At 31.5% G+C, this 12,391-nt stretch overlaps 1 protein-coding gene across 5 annotated transcripts; it reads right to left on the bottom strand.

The window, feature by feature from the left end:
• Positions 1-1,806: 1,806 nt before the first annotated feature.
• LOC129303726 (U-box domain-containing protein 4-like) lies at positions 1,807-9,702 on the bottom strand. 5 transcript variants are annotated; one of them, XM_054943220.1, is made up of 5 exons: positions 9,466-9,702; positions 5,038-5,217; positions 4,125-4,241; positions 2,187-4,004; positions 1,807-2,102 (listed from the first exon to the last, which is right to left on the bottom strand). In XM_054943220.1, exons 1-5 carry the CDS (start codon positions 9,688-9,690, stop codon positions 2,043-2,045), a joined length of 2,400 nt encoding a protein of 799 aa, XP_054799195.1. In that variant the 5' UTR covers positions 9,691-9,702; the 3' UTR covers positions 1,807-2,042. The 5 variants fall into 5 exon arrangements, with proteins under 5 accessions (XP_054799195.1, XP_054799196.1, XP_054799197.1 ...); XM_054943221.1 differs by having other exon boundaries at positions 5,038-5,208; XM_054943222.1 differs by having other exon boundaries at positions 5,038-5,338; positions 9,466-9,602.
• Positions 9,703-12,391: the final 2,689 nt, after the last annotated feature.

Below are 12,391 nucleotides of genomic sequence, written 5' to 3'. Positions count from 1 at the left end.
AGTACCTCCCCTTATTTTCAAGCTTTTCCAATTTTCACAAAATTTGCTAAACTCTTATTCTATCATGCCTAAACCTCTTTTAACACCATTCCCATGGTTTTATCTTCATCAAAATCCTTATATTTCTTTTTTACAAAAACAGGGAAGCAACACAACACCATGGAAACTTAATTGAATTTAAAGGTGCTTAGCTCAAAATAAAGCTTGTGCTTACCTCTTCTTCATGCACTATCTTATTCTTATTTTTCCTGAACATTCCCCCATCTTTGTGACTTCAAACTCATCCTCTTATAAATCTAAAACCATATAAATGTTTCTCTTGATGAGAGGAACAATTTTTGTGAAGGCACTTTAAGGTAGAAATGAGGTTTAGATAGAGATTTTGGTTATTTTTCTTCTGCCTCTCTAATCACCATGGAAGAGCTCAAGTTCTTTCTCTCTCTATTTTCTGCACTTTGTGACCGAAAATGATCTTGAGGAAAGGAGGAGTGTGAGGTTAAATGGACAATTTAATCATGTTTAATAAATTTTGGCATCCAAAAATATCTAATTAATTTCTTACTTTTATTTTTAACCATTTAGTTTAATCAATTTTGGACCAAGTAAATTGCCAATTACGCCGCTTCTCCTTCCAAATGGGCTCAAAATGGGCTCCTAATAAAATTAATTTTTAGACATAGAAAAAAATTGGTATTATCTTAACTTAATGCAATTTAAATTGTAAAGCAATTCTTTTGAGAAATTCCTAATCAATAAAATTTTCATAATTCATCCAAATATTTCTTCCTTTAAGAAACTAATTTCCTTTAATTTTTCAATTTTGATTAATTTTTTATAATTACACTTCAAGACTCAAAAGTCTTGAGAATTACACTTTAACCTCGGTTGAGTTTGATATTTCCATGTTAACATTTACTCTTGTTTGTTTTTAACTCTAAGTACTTTCTCATACTCTCATTATATTTAGTTATATATAGTTACCTTTAAACATCAATAATTACCATATGATCCTGAATAGGTTATTACTCTTAGTTGCTTTTCTTCTCTTTCTTTTCTTAGCCAAGTTAATAGTTGAGATATATAAGAAAAAGTTAAGATACTCTCTTTGTAGTAGTTAGCCAAACTTAAAAGGTCTTTATATTTTAAACTCATCCTAGATCATCATGTTGCTAGAGAATTATCGTATACTTTGTAGCTTAGTAACTTTCTATTAAGTTTATTGTGACCATGAGATTTAATTGCAATCTCACTAAATCTTTTTTAGATCTACTATGATCCTTAAGATCTAACTAAGATAATTCTTTAGAAGATTTTAGATATAAAGATAAAGTTGTCAAATAACTCAAACTCTGTTTAAGTCGGTAACTTTATTAATTTTTTTCCAATACTGATCTTAGATACTTATGTAACTCGTTTAGGACTTATTTATTCCTCTTTAGCCTATCCTGAACATTTCTAGACTTTAACTTGCTCATCCTAGTTCCAAATGCTTCCTTGAAGTCTAAAAAATATTACACTTTTGTCTAATAAAGACTTTAAAATTATGATTTGGTCCCTAAGAATGATTCCATCTTTTTAGGTCATCTTAGAGACTCTAGATTATTTGGACTTAGTAGCTTACTAAATTTTGACATGTTCTTGAGCTTCTAGGCCCAAAATTCAGATGTTACACATTTCATAATACTATTTTGTCATTTACTTGTTTCAAGAGGATTCATTTTTCATTTTCCTTATAATATAACCCGTTAATGACCTTGGAGACTATTGTACATGTGAAAAGAAATTATCAAAATCAAGAGCTTATTCCCAAAGGATTGAACGTTTTTGTTGAGAAGAGCTTTTCTGATACTCTTCTATATGCATGAATGATATTATTTATCGAAACACATGCAAGAAAACTATTTCCATGTTCTGTAAAGCTGATATATACATATATGGATACTAATTTATTTCCACAAACAACTCAGAATACATTAATTTGAGATGTCCAGTTAGAATTCACCCAAAAAACTCAGAATGATTATGAAGCTGGTGAAATCAAATCAACCTCTTCTAGCACTGCCATGTCTTTGACTTCTACAGTGGTTAAGCAGAGCTTGAGCCTAAACATAGATAAAAGATTCGTCAGTACTTTATTCAAATATAAAAGGAAGATAAAATATGAAACAATAATGCAAGACACATACTTTTTCTTTAGCCCTTGGAGTACCAGATAGTGACAATGCTACTAATGGTGGGATAGCTCCTTCATGGATCATAATGCTTAAAAACCTGCTACTATTTGAGCAAATATGCAGCAAAGTAGCTGCTGCATTTTCCTTCCCTCTTGTAGAACCTAATTCAATAACATCAACTAGAATAGGAATAGCACCTTCATGAACAATTTCAGTTCTTCCTTCTGGAATAGATGCAAGATTTGCTAAAACAGCCACTGCCTTGTCTGCCATTCCAGCTGCCGGATCCATTAGCTCCACGAGGTACTTCACAGCGCCAGCTTGCACGATACGACCTTTGTTTTCGTGAAATATTGAGAGGTTAAACAAAGCAGTGGAAGCATCTTTCTTTCCTCTTGAAGTTCCATTTGCTAATAAATCAACCAGTGGCTTAATTGCCCCTGATCTACCAATCCTGATCCTGTTTTCTTCCATCATTGATAGGCTATAAAGTGTTGCTGCTGAATTCTCCTTGGCTTCAGGACATCCTGTTCCAAGAACATGAATTAGAAAATCGATTGCACCAGCATTTGCAATTGCAGTTTTGTTATTATCATTGATTGATAGGTTTAGAAGTGCCGTCACGGCATTTTCTTGGACCTTTGTATCAGAAGACTGGAGTAAGTCCACTAATGGGCTAATAACTCCACAATTTGCAATCACAATTCGATTCTCCACATTATGCTTCGCAAGAAGGCGGAGTTCTTCTGTTGCTTCTCTCTGAGTATCAATTGAAGAGCTCTTCAAGTCTTTGGCCAAATTCTGAACTTGGGTTTCAATACCAGAAGGACTTGGTCTAATTTCAATTGCAGGTAATGAAGAAGCTAACCTTAAATTCCCTGGTGGATGCTGCCATATACTTAAGACTTGAGGCCTTGCCTCTAATGATGGAGCTGAGAACTCAGGTTCTCTCTGAGCATTCAAGACAGTAGCACTGGTGGTTTCTAACTTTGGATTCACCTCCATAGAAGAACTACTATCAGCTTTATTTCCTTGAGGGAAGTTTTCATTTGAAAGTGCAAGATCAGCTTGAGATTGTTCTGAGTTGAAGGCATTGGAAGATTCCATTGTATATGGTGAATCTTGGCTAACTAAATCCACACTCATTTCATCTAAACTAGTAGACATGATGTCATCAGAACGTGATTGTGATATTCTTAAAATATCAAAACTTTTCCTGCTAGTGATGTCACTTGAAGAACCTTCTGAAGTTGAACTACAATGATTCAAGTTTAAGGACATTATAGGATCACGTAGCTTGACATTGTTCAACTCACACCAATTTGTAATCAGTGCTTTTACGGTATAGTTTGGTATTAGGTTGGTATGAGTCAGAGTCTGACGTGTCTTTGGACAAACATCAAGCCCGAGATCGATCCAATTCTTAATAAAAGCTCGCTCATAAGTTTGCCCTGATGACACAATCACAGGATCTTTCATCAATTCCAAAGAGAGAGGACAGCAAAAATCTAGAGGTACTGGAACTGGGCTATAACTCTGGGCTTGTTTCAGCATTATAAGACTCTCATGCATTCGAGTTGCAAGAGTAATAATCTGGTTTAGATATTCAGCTTCTGCAAAATTTTCAATCTGTTCTGCATTCTCCTTGAACTTTTCAAGTGTCACAGCCTCAATCAGAACCTCTTGGTTAGAACTTAAGCCTAGATTCTCAATAATTTTTTCAAGGACCTCTGAACTAGGTCCTAAGCCTTCCACTTGTTCCATGATAGCTTCTTTGATGATAGAAGATGTTTCTCCATGCCCCAAATTCTTTATTTTCTCAATACAGTGCTGCAATATATATCATGTTGATTTTAGATATCCTACTTAAATTTCTTAACTTGAAAACGTGTGAATCAAGATAAGAACAAGAATCTTTGAGCTAAATAAATGAATAATTGCACTTGTTACCTCTACTTGTGCAGAATTGAATTCATTAGCAAGACATTGATGGGAAGCCTTCATCTGCTTGAAAATGGCGAGTGCCAAAATCTGAATCTTAGATATCAAGAATTCAATTTGCAAAACCTAGAGATCAACGCAAAAAGTGATGAGAATCCACCTGGTACTTATAATTAAAACATGCCAATTTAATTCATTAGAAGTAGTCAATGTGAGATTCCTTTACATGTTATACTTTTGCCATCCTTTACATTGACGGTATTCCCCTTTTATCCCATTTTTTAAAGTAATTTGGATTGCATGATTAGTAGTAATAGTTTTATGCATAGTTGCCAGTGAGCTTAAATCATGCTATTAGTTCCCTTTGTAGCTAGAAAACCAAATGAGTCCAAAGTAAATTCACGCTTCACAATTGCCTGTGAGCTTAACTAAACTTGTTGCAATAAAATCAGTGAAAAGGATAAAGAAAATGTCATGAGGATGAGCCTAAAGAGAGAAATTATTTCTTAAAACTATTCTATTGGATGGTAGAGCCTCTCGCACTTCTAAGCTTTACTCTACTTATGTGGCTCTCCGATGTGAAATTCATGATAATGTCACCCCTTTTGAGAGCTGATGTTCTTAGTAACTCCCCTCCACGACACCTCACTTGACCTCCTGCCAATCAGAAGGACTCTGTGAGTAGCCCTTTTCATGACATTGGACTCTTAATAAAAGCATCAATGTCATGATCATAAGTCAAAAGGAAGAACTCATCTCAAAAGACCAACTTATTAAGTGAAAGAGTCTCTCACATTTGTAAACCTGCATGACTCTATTTATGAGATTCCTCGATCAGAAACTTATGTCAAAATACTACCCCGTAATGAGCTATTGTTTTTTTCACATTCGTAATAAGCCATTGAGATATTATGAGACTTACATTGTAAATTTTGCTACATAATAGTTGCCAACTCCCAAAAAGCTCCCTCAGTTCCTCCAGAGTCTGACTCAGTTCTTCAAATATCTTCTGAAGAACTTCATCAGAGCCAAAATCAGTATCAATAATGGCTTCAAGTATTGGCTTTAACAGTTTAAGGATCTTCTCTGCCTCCTGATGATACTTCAAGATAGGTTTTGAGTTCAAGTTTCCAGAAGATTTTGAGTGTGAAAACGAGGATATGCCATTAACAATCACGTTTAACAACGATATCTCCATAATACACACACACACACACACACCCCTGCATCAGTAATAAAATTTACATGTCGGACCCATAGAAAAGGAATAAAATAGATCGCACCTGTAAATAAAACCCTTCCTTTGAATTTTAGGGCTCAATAATTAAACATTGCCAACTAAAAAAAAAATCAAAACGACAAAAAAAAAAAGCACTTACCTAATTGCACATACAACTGAAATATCTATGTGTTGTTCTAGTGGAGAGATAAGAGTCATTTTCCAATTATTATTTTTTATTTATATTCAATTTTTATCCAATCAAACAGATGAAGGGAATGACGACATTCTAATTATTTTGAATATTATTACATTTCATTTTCATATATAACAATTCTTGATATATATCAAAGATAATAGAGATCAAATATGTATACTTACCTAGAGCTTATAATGAACTTTTCTTTAATCAGTAGAGCTTATAATAAACTAACAAACATAGGGCTTCATTTGGTACCTAGAAGGAAAAATAAAGACGACGACGACGTGATTACATAAAAACATTAATTTGACTTTCACCTTCCTTTGATCACTGAATTGCAAGCTTGTATTTCGTCTAAATTTTAGGCCAGTCAACTATTCATAATTTATAAATAGATTGATTTTTTTAATAAATAATGTAATTTTTTTTTATTTTTTTTTAAAGGTAGACGTAGTGCTTGAAAAGCCACAAGATCTACAAAATCTAGTACAAAACTAAAAGGGACAATGACAAAAACATCCTAAAAAGATTAATTAATTCAACTTAAATTATAAGTATCAAACTCAAAGAATTTGAAAGTTTAAATCTTAATTTTGTAATTTTGTTACGATGAATTTGCAACTTAAGTTCTAAATTTTAAAAGGAGAAATAAATTTATTTATTCTTTAACTGTGTTAAAATTTAAAAAATAAATTACAAATTCATCATAATAAAGTTGTAAAATTAAAAATTGAACTAGACAATTCTTAAAGTTTGGCACTTGAAATCTAAATTAAATTAGTTAATCTTTTTAGTACCTCTCTATTATTCTCCCAAACTAAAATTTGCACTAGGTTTGGGGATATTTTCTTGATTTTTGGTTGAAGGGAAATGATAGGGTTGGAAACGAGCCATCTTGATCCATATAGCCATGGAACCCATATTTGTTTAGGCCCAAAAAGTCTTTTCACTCTAAAATTGACCATTTTCACTAAATCAAGTTCAGGGCGAAGCTTTAGGATTTGTTTTTATTTTTTAAAATTTTTTTAAATTAAGCTATATTATAATATTATATATTCATGCTTTAAAGGATAAATTAAAATATTTTAAAATTTAAAATAAATAATACAAATCTTAATTTTAAAGTGCAAACACGTATTATATTCTAAAGTTTAAAATTAATCTAAAAATATAAAATATTAATTTTTTCAATTTCAAATGGATAGTTTAAACATGTTTTTTTGTAGAATTAAACAGGTAGAGCTCAAAAGCTATTTTATACTAAAATACTTCAATTTTAAATATTCAAACACGAAAAAGGGGCTTAAACTAGTAGGCCGATAAGCTTGAGCCGTATTTCTGCCATGCCACATGGGCTTTTAGGCCCAAGAAGTCATGACCTGGGCTCAATGGATCAAACTTGCTTACATACTTCGGTCTCAACTTTTTCTTTTTGGGATCTCTATGACTCTATCCCCATAGGTGTAATTTCTTAGTATTCAATTGGGCTTGACCAACCCTTTTTTTTATCAAAAAATAGTTACTTCTACCACAAAAAAAGGACTACATACAATCTCTCTTAATCTAAATCAAAATAAACTCCATCGTTTATTAAAAAAAAAAATCATTATGCCTCAAACATGATTTTCTTTAATAAGATAATAGTTTTAGATTTTTCTTAAAAAAATAATGAACTGATCCATATGATTCTACACGCTCATGTCATGCACACATAAATTCAATGAAATGAGCTAATTACACTAATGGAAACTTTTTTGACATTAAATGTATTTTCAAAATTACCATATTGATCCTCTGAAAAATAGTTGTCATTTCTAAATTGTAGTTGTCAATAGTCACAATCAAATTTGTTGCACATTATATTGAACTTGTCATTTAGATCTTGGAGATTTCTAACCCTTTAAACCCTGAAGCTTATTTTTTTAAAAAATACTCCCTCCATTTCTATATATAAGAGAAATAACTGTATCCCATAATTTAAGAAAATTAATTAACTTAATAATTGTGTCTAAAAATAAAAAACTATACTAAAATACCATTGTATTTAACCAAAAGAAGGCCACATTAATTGTTTCTAATGAATGAAAATTATGGGTTTATGGGAGATAATTTAAAAAAATTGTAGTAAATGTTTATTAAAATATTTAATTTTGCTTATTAAAAAATAGTAAATGTTAGTTTCTCTCATATATAGAAACGGAGAGAGCAACTAATTCAAAAAAAAAGAAAAAAAAAAACAGAAGAAGAAACAAAGAGAGTAATTGTCACATTTGAACTTATAGTTGTCACTAGTAATAATCAAAGTTGTTAATCGTTATACAGAAATTGACATTAAACTTAAGTATATAATTACTAACCCTTAAGATCAAAAAGTTGAATTTTTGAATAGTGGCTGTTACTGATGAAATTGTAGTTGTCATTATTTATAATAAAAGTTGTTATTGATTATACTAAACTTGTTATAGAGTTCTAACACATAAAACCGAGTTATTATTATTCATGAAAAGTTGTTTTGCTAAATTTGTGATGTCATTTTTCATGATCAAAGTAGTTAATTATTATCCAAAATTTGTTATTGTACTCTATAATAGTTTCAAATTATGGGCAATATAGTAATTTAATAAAAAAAATTAATATCAGAATAAGACCTAGGGACTCTAATTTAATCAACTCATTTCATGGAACTTATTTATCAATATGCTATTTTGGTGACCCTCATATGTCATTCTCTCTTTATATATTTTAACATAAATATATAAAAACTTTTTTTTTCTTGCTATCGCACCCGGTATCTTGAAATGTCTAGGTATGTTAGGTTCATTACTCGTTCAATCTATTCTAGACTAATCCATATCCCCACTTAGGTGAGACCTTTTTTGAAAGGGTTTCATAGGTAAAGCATGCTTAGCTATACTGCTGCATATCTTAGAACTTGAATATGAAATTTTAGGTTAAGTTGTCTAAATTTCTAATCATTTTGACAAGTGCTCGTCGGTTATATAAAAACTTGTTGGCATGCTTGTCGACATAAGTATGTATAAACTTCATCTCACCACCATAGTGGCCCAAAAGTAATCCACATGATACTTCATTGTGAAGTGGGCCTGTGGTTAATGGATCAAAACTGACCACCACTTTTGGGTCAGACCTTGATTGCAGTATAAACTAACAGACCAACACAAGATAAGCTCAACAAACATTTCATTTGCTGAATTTGTTTATATTATAAAGAAATTGGAAGTTGCAAAACTGGGTTTTATAATGAATTTGCTTGTACTCTACATATCGTTTGATTGTGTTCAACAAACGAATGCGGCAACTTAAAAAGAACATCTAATTTTTCGCTATAAAAGAGAATTTTTTTTTCCAACAATCAAATAGTAGTTTAAAGTTTTTTACATAAATTTTCCCAAAAATTTCTCAGAGTCCTTCTCTCCATAATATTTTTTTTAAAAAAAATTGTTGAACACAGTGACAAAACTATCCAAGTAAGGTGAAATGAAGACGCCAAGAATTCTCCAAAACATTTTAGACATTCTGATGAGAATATTTTGAGAAATGAAGAAAATTGAAAAGAAAAGAAAAAATGTGTAGATTGAATCATCACAAAAATTTTACAAAATAAAAAATTAATTAAATATTTTCATTTCTCAAAAATTTTACGCGTAAATAAAATATTAAATATTATTCAATTGTCACACAATTATATTTTCTGGTAGTGTACTTTTTTAGAAAAAAAAAACCTTCAATGACAAACGGAACTGTAGATTCAGGCAAGAAATCCAATCTCAAACGCAGAACTGGATATTCCAGTGTCTTCACAATACCAAGGAACATAACCAATACAAATATATGTGTTCAATTTTTGAATTAATTAATTAATTGAAATAAAAAAACTAAGAAGAAAGAACAACGTGAGATAGGCTTACCAGTGTTATCACGGAAAAGAGGAAGCGATTGAAATGGCCGGACGCTACTTCCTTGGAATTGCAACGGCCGGCGCTAGCCTCCAGTGAAAGAGGGGAGTGATTCCGGCAAGCGGCAGCCACCACGGCATCAACGAGATCAATGAGAGTAAGCTTCCGACGATAATTATAAATTTGGAAGATGGAAGCGAATTCTGAATAATCCTGGGTTTTTAGTGTTGGCTGCATCGTTTACTTTGAATCATTCGAATTGGTCAAATATTCAAAAGTCCGAGGTGACCCAAGTTGATATAAGCTATTTGGTAAAAATAAAGTAGTTCATATAAACTATAAAAGTCAGGCCATGGGCAAAGAAAAATCTATACAGGGTGAATGTCATGTTCATTCTTTGTTTGTTTGTTTGTTTTTTTTTTTATAATCATTCATTCTTTGTTTCTATCTCCACAATTAATTAATTTGTGTTTGTTATATATATATATATATATATATATATAACTATTTGTCTTCATAGATACGGCTTTAGATTTCTCAAGATCATGAAAATTATTTTCAGCTTTGTTCTCTTTACTTTTGCTTTAGAAATAATCAAAATCTATTTTAAATTAGTTGAATGCTGTTTTGGGGATTTTTTATAAGGAAAAAAATTAGGTGAGTTAAATCAGGTTTACAAAAAAAAAAAAAGTTCCATGACAAAATAGCCCTTAATTAAATTATAGGTGCAGGAGTATATATCTAGGATTTTAAACTCATTTTTTATATAATATTTTCTTTTAACTTTTAAAAAGATGCAATAATATCATCTTTAATATTAATAAAAGTTAATTTTAATAGTTACTTAATAGAAAAAACCAAAAAATTTACAATAAATGATTTAAAAATTATAAACAATGATCCAAAAAATTATAGAAAATGACTAATAAAATTTCATTAGTCATTTTTTATAATTTTTTTTAACTACTTAATGGTCATCAAAATTAACATTTGCTAATGGTAGGGGTTATATTGCACCATGCATTTTGAAATGAAAGAAAATATTATGCAAAAAATGAGTCTAGAATATCAAACACTTATAAAACTATAATTTAGGGTCCAATTTACCATTTAATGTTAATTTTGTATATCTCAATTTATATGAATAAGTAAAATAATGTATGTGTACCTGAAGAATCCATGAGCGCTTGAGAAGGCTCGATTACCTCGAGTGTAGATAGGTGCACAACCCACTGGTTCTCAAAATTTTTAGAGAGTTTAGAGATAATAGAGTAAAAGAAAAATGAGTCGTGTGTTTTTGCAGTTATCAACTAATTGTCTTATATACATCAGATCGATAATCGCCTTATTAAATAATAAATAATTATATATTTCATTATTTCTGACTCAGTCAGTTAAGACATAGGGTATAACTGATGGCTATTGGGTTGTAGGTTGGGCCTCTGCTCATTGGGCTCACTTGTGTGGTTCTCCTATCACGGTCCACATAAGATTATAAAGACCAATCTGTTTGGGCTTATTAATTAATGTTAATCCATAAATAAATAAATATTCCAACAATCTCCCACTTGGATTGCATTAATTAAGCCAGTTGTATAAACAAGCCGCAAACAAGATTTAGAAAATAAAACTCCACAAAATCATTGGATCTTATAAGGAAACAAGTGATATAATATCTCGTAATTTGAATAAAATATAAAATTTTTATTCCAAACACAGCTCAGTAAGATAATAACATAAATCACTGATTCTTATGGGGAAAGAAGTGACATGCATAGCGTACCACAACAGAATTGTTGAATCCTATGGGGATACAAATGATATAGACGCATCTAACTGAACTGAACATAACTTACAGAAGAAAACAAAGCCTAAAGAGAAATTACAACATAAAAGGTTCTCAAACTCCCATTAAACTAGGGCATCAAAGGAATTCACAATACCCATACAAGTTACATGATTTTGAAAAACTTCTCCAGGTAAGCCCTTGGTCAATGGATTTGCAAGCATCTGTGTGCCAAGAATATGTACCACACGGATTTAAGAATCAACAATTTTCTCTTTCACAAACATAAGTTTGATATCAAAATGTTTTGTACTGCTGGAATTTCAATGATTATTAGCATAGTATACTGCAGATTCGTTATCACAGTAAATGGTTAGAGGACGTGATATTGACTCAACTAGGTGCATGCTAGATATCAACTCCCTCAGCTATATAGCATGACGTGTAGTCTCAAAGCAAGCAATATACTCAGCTTCCATAGATGAAACTGCTGTAAGTGTCTGTTTCACACTTTTATAAGAGACAGCTCCTCCAGATAACATGAAAATATAGCCGGTCGTGGATTTACGATCATCTAGACAAGAGAAAAAATTTGAATCTGAAAAGCCAACAATTTCAAGATCTTCTGATCTATTAAAGTCATAATCAGAATACCCAACGATCTCAAGAGAATTTGACCTTCTGTAAGTCAACATATGATTCTTTGTACTTGAAGATACCTTATAACTTTCTTAGCAGTCTTCCAATGATCCGGACCTGGATCGTTTAAGTATTGACCCAGCACTCCAATGGCAAAGGCTATATCTGGTCAAGTACATACTTGAACATACATAAGGCTGTCGACAGTGGAAGCGTATGGTATCTTTCTCATTTCAGCCCTCTTCTTATCATCCTTGAGATACTGTAACTCTGACAACAGCTCACCTTTCTGTATAGGAGCAAGTGAAGGAGAACATAAATCCATTCTAAATCTCTTAAGTACCCGCTCAATATAAGTGGTTTGTGATAAACCAAGAATACCACGAGTTCTATCATGAAATCTGTATCCCAAGAATGAAGGAAGCTTCACCCATGTCCTTCATGTGAAAATGGCAAGACAATAGGTGCTTTATCTTATTGAGAAAATTTATTGAATTGCTGGCTAACAAGATA

Source organism: Prosopis cineraria, unplaced genomic scaffold, assembly GCF_029017545.1.
Source record: "Prosopis cineraria cultivar Desert tree isolate PC_DT_omini unplaced genomic scaffold, ASM2901754v1 PC2, whole genome shotgun sequence".
NCBI classification, from domain to species: Eukaryota; Viridiplantae; Streptophyta; class Magnoliopsida; order Fabales; family Fabaceae; genus Prosopis; species Prosopis cineraria.
This window is presented reverse-complemented; position numbering and strand designations above follow the sequence as displayed.

Excerpts from the sequence above, each read along its gene's own strand:
- LOC129303726 (XM_054943220.1), bottom strand. The coding sequence starts at position 9,690 with ATGCAGCCAACACTAAAAACCCAGGATTATTCAGAATTCGCTTCCATC. Across the intron at positions 5,218-9,465 it reads TCTTTTCCGTGATAACACTG|TATCATCAGGAGGCAGAGAA; the intron begins GTAAGCCTATCT and ends CCTATCTTGAAG. Across the intron at positions 4,005-4,124 it reads TCAATTCTGCACAAGTAGAG|CACTGTATTGAGAAAATAAA; the intron begins GTAACAAGTGCA and ends TATATATTGCAG.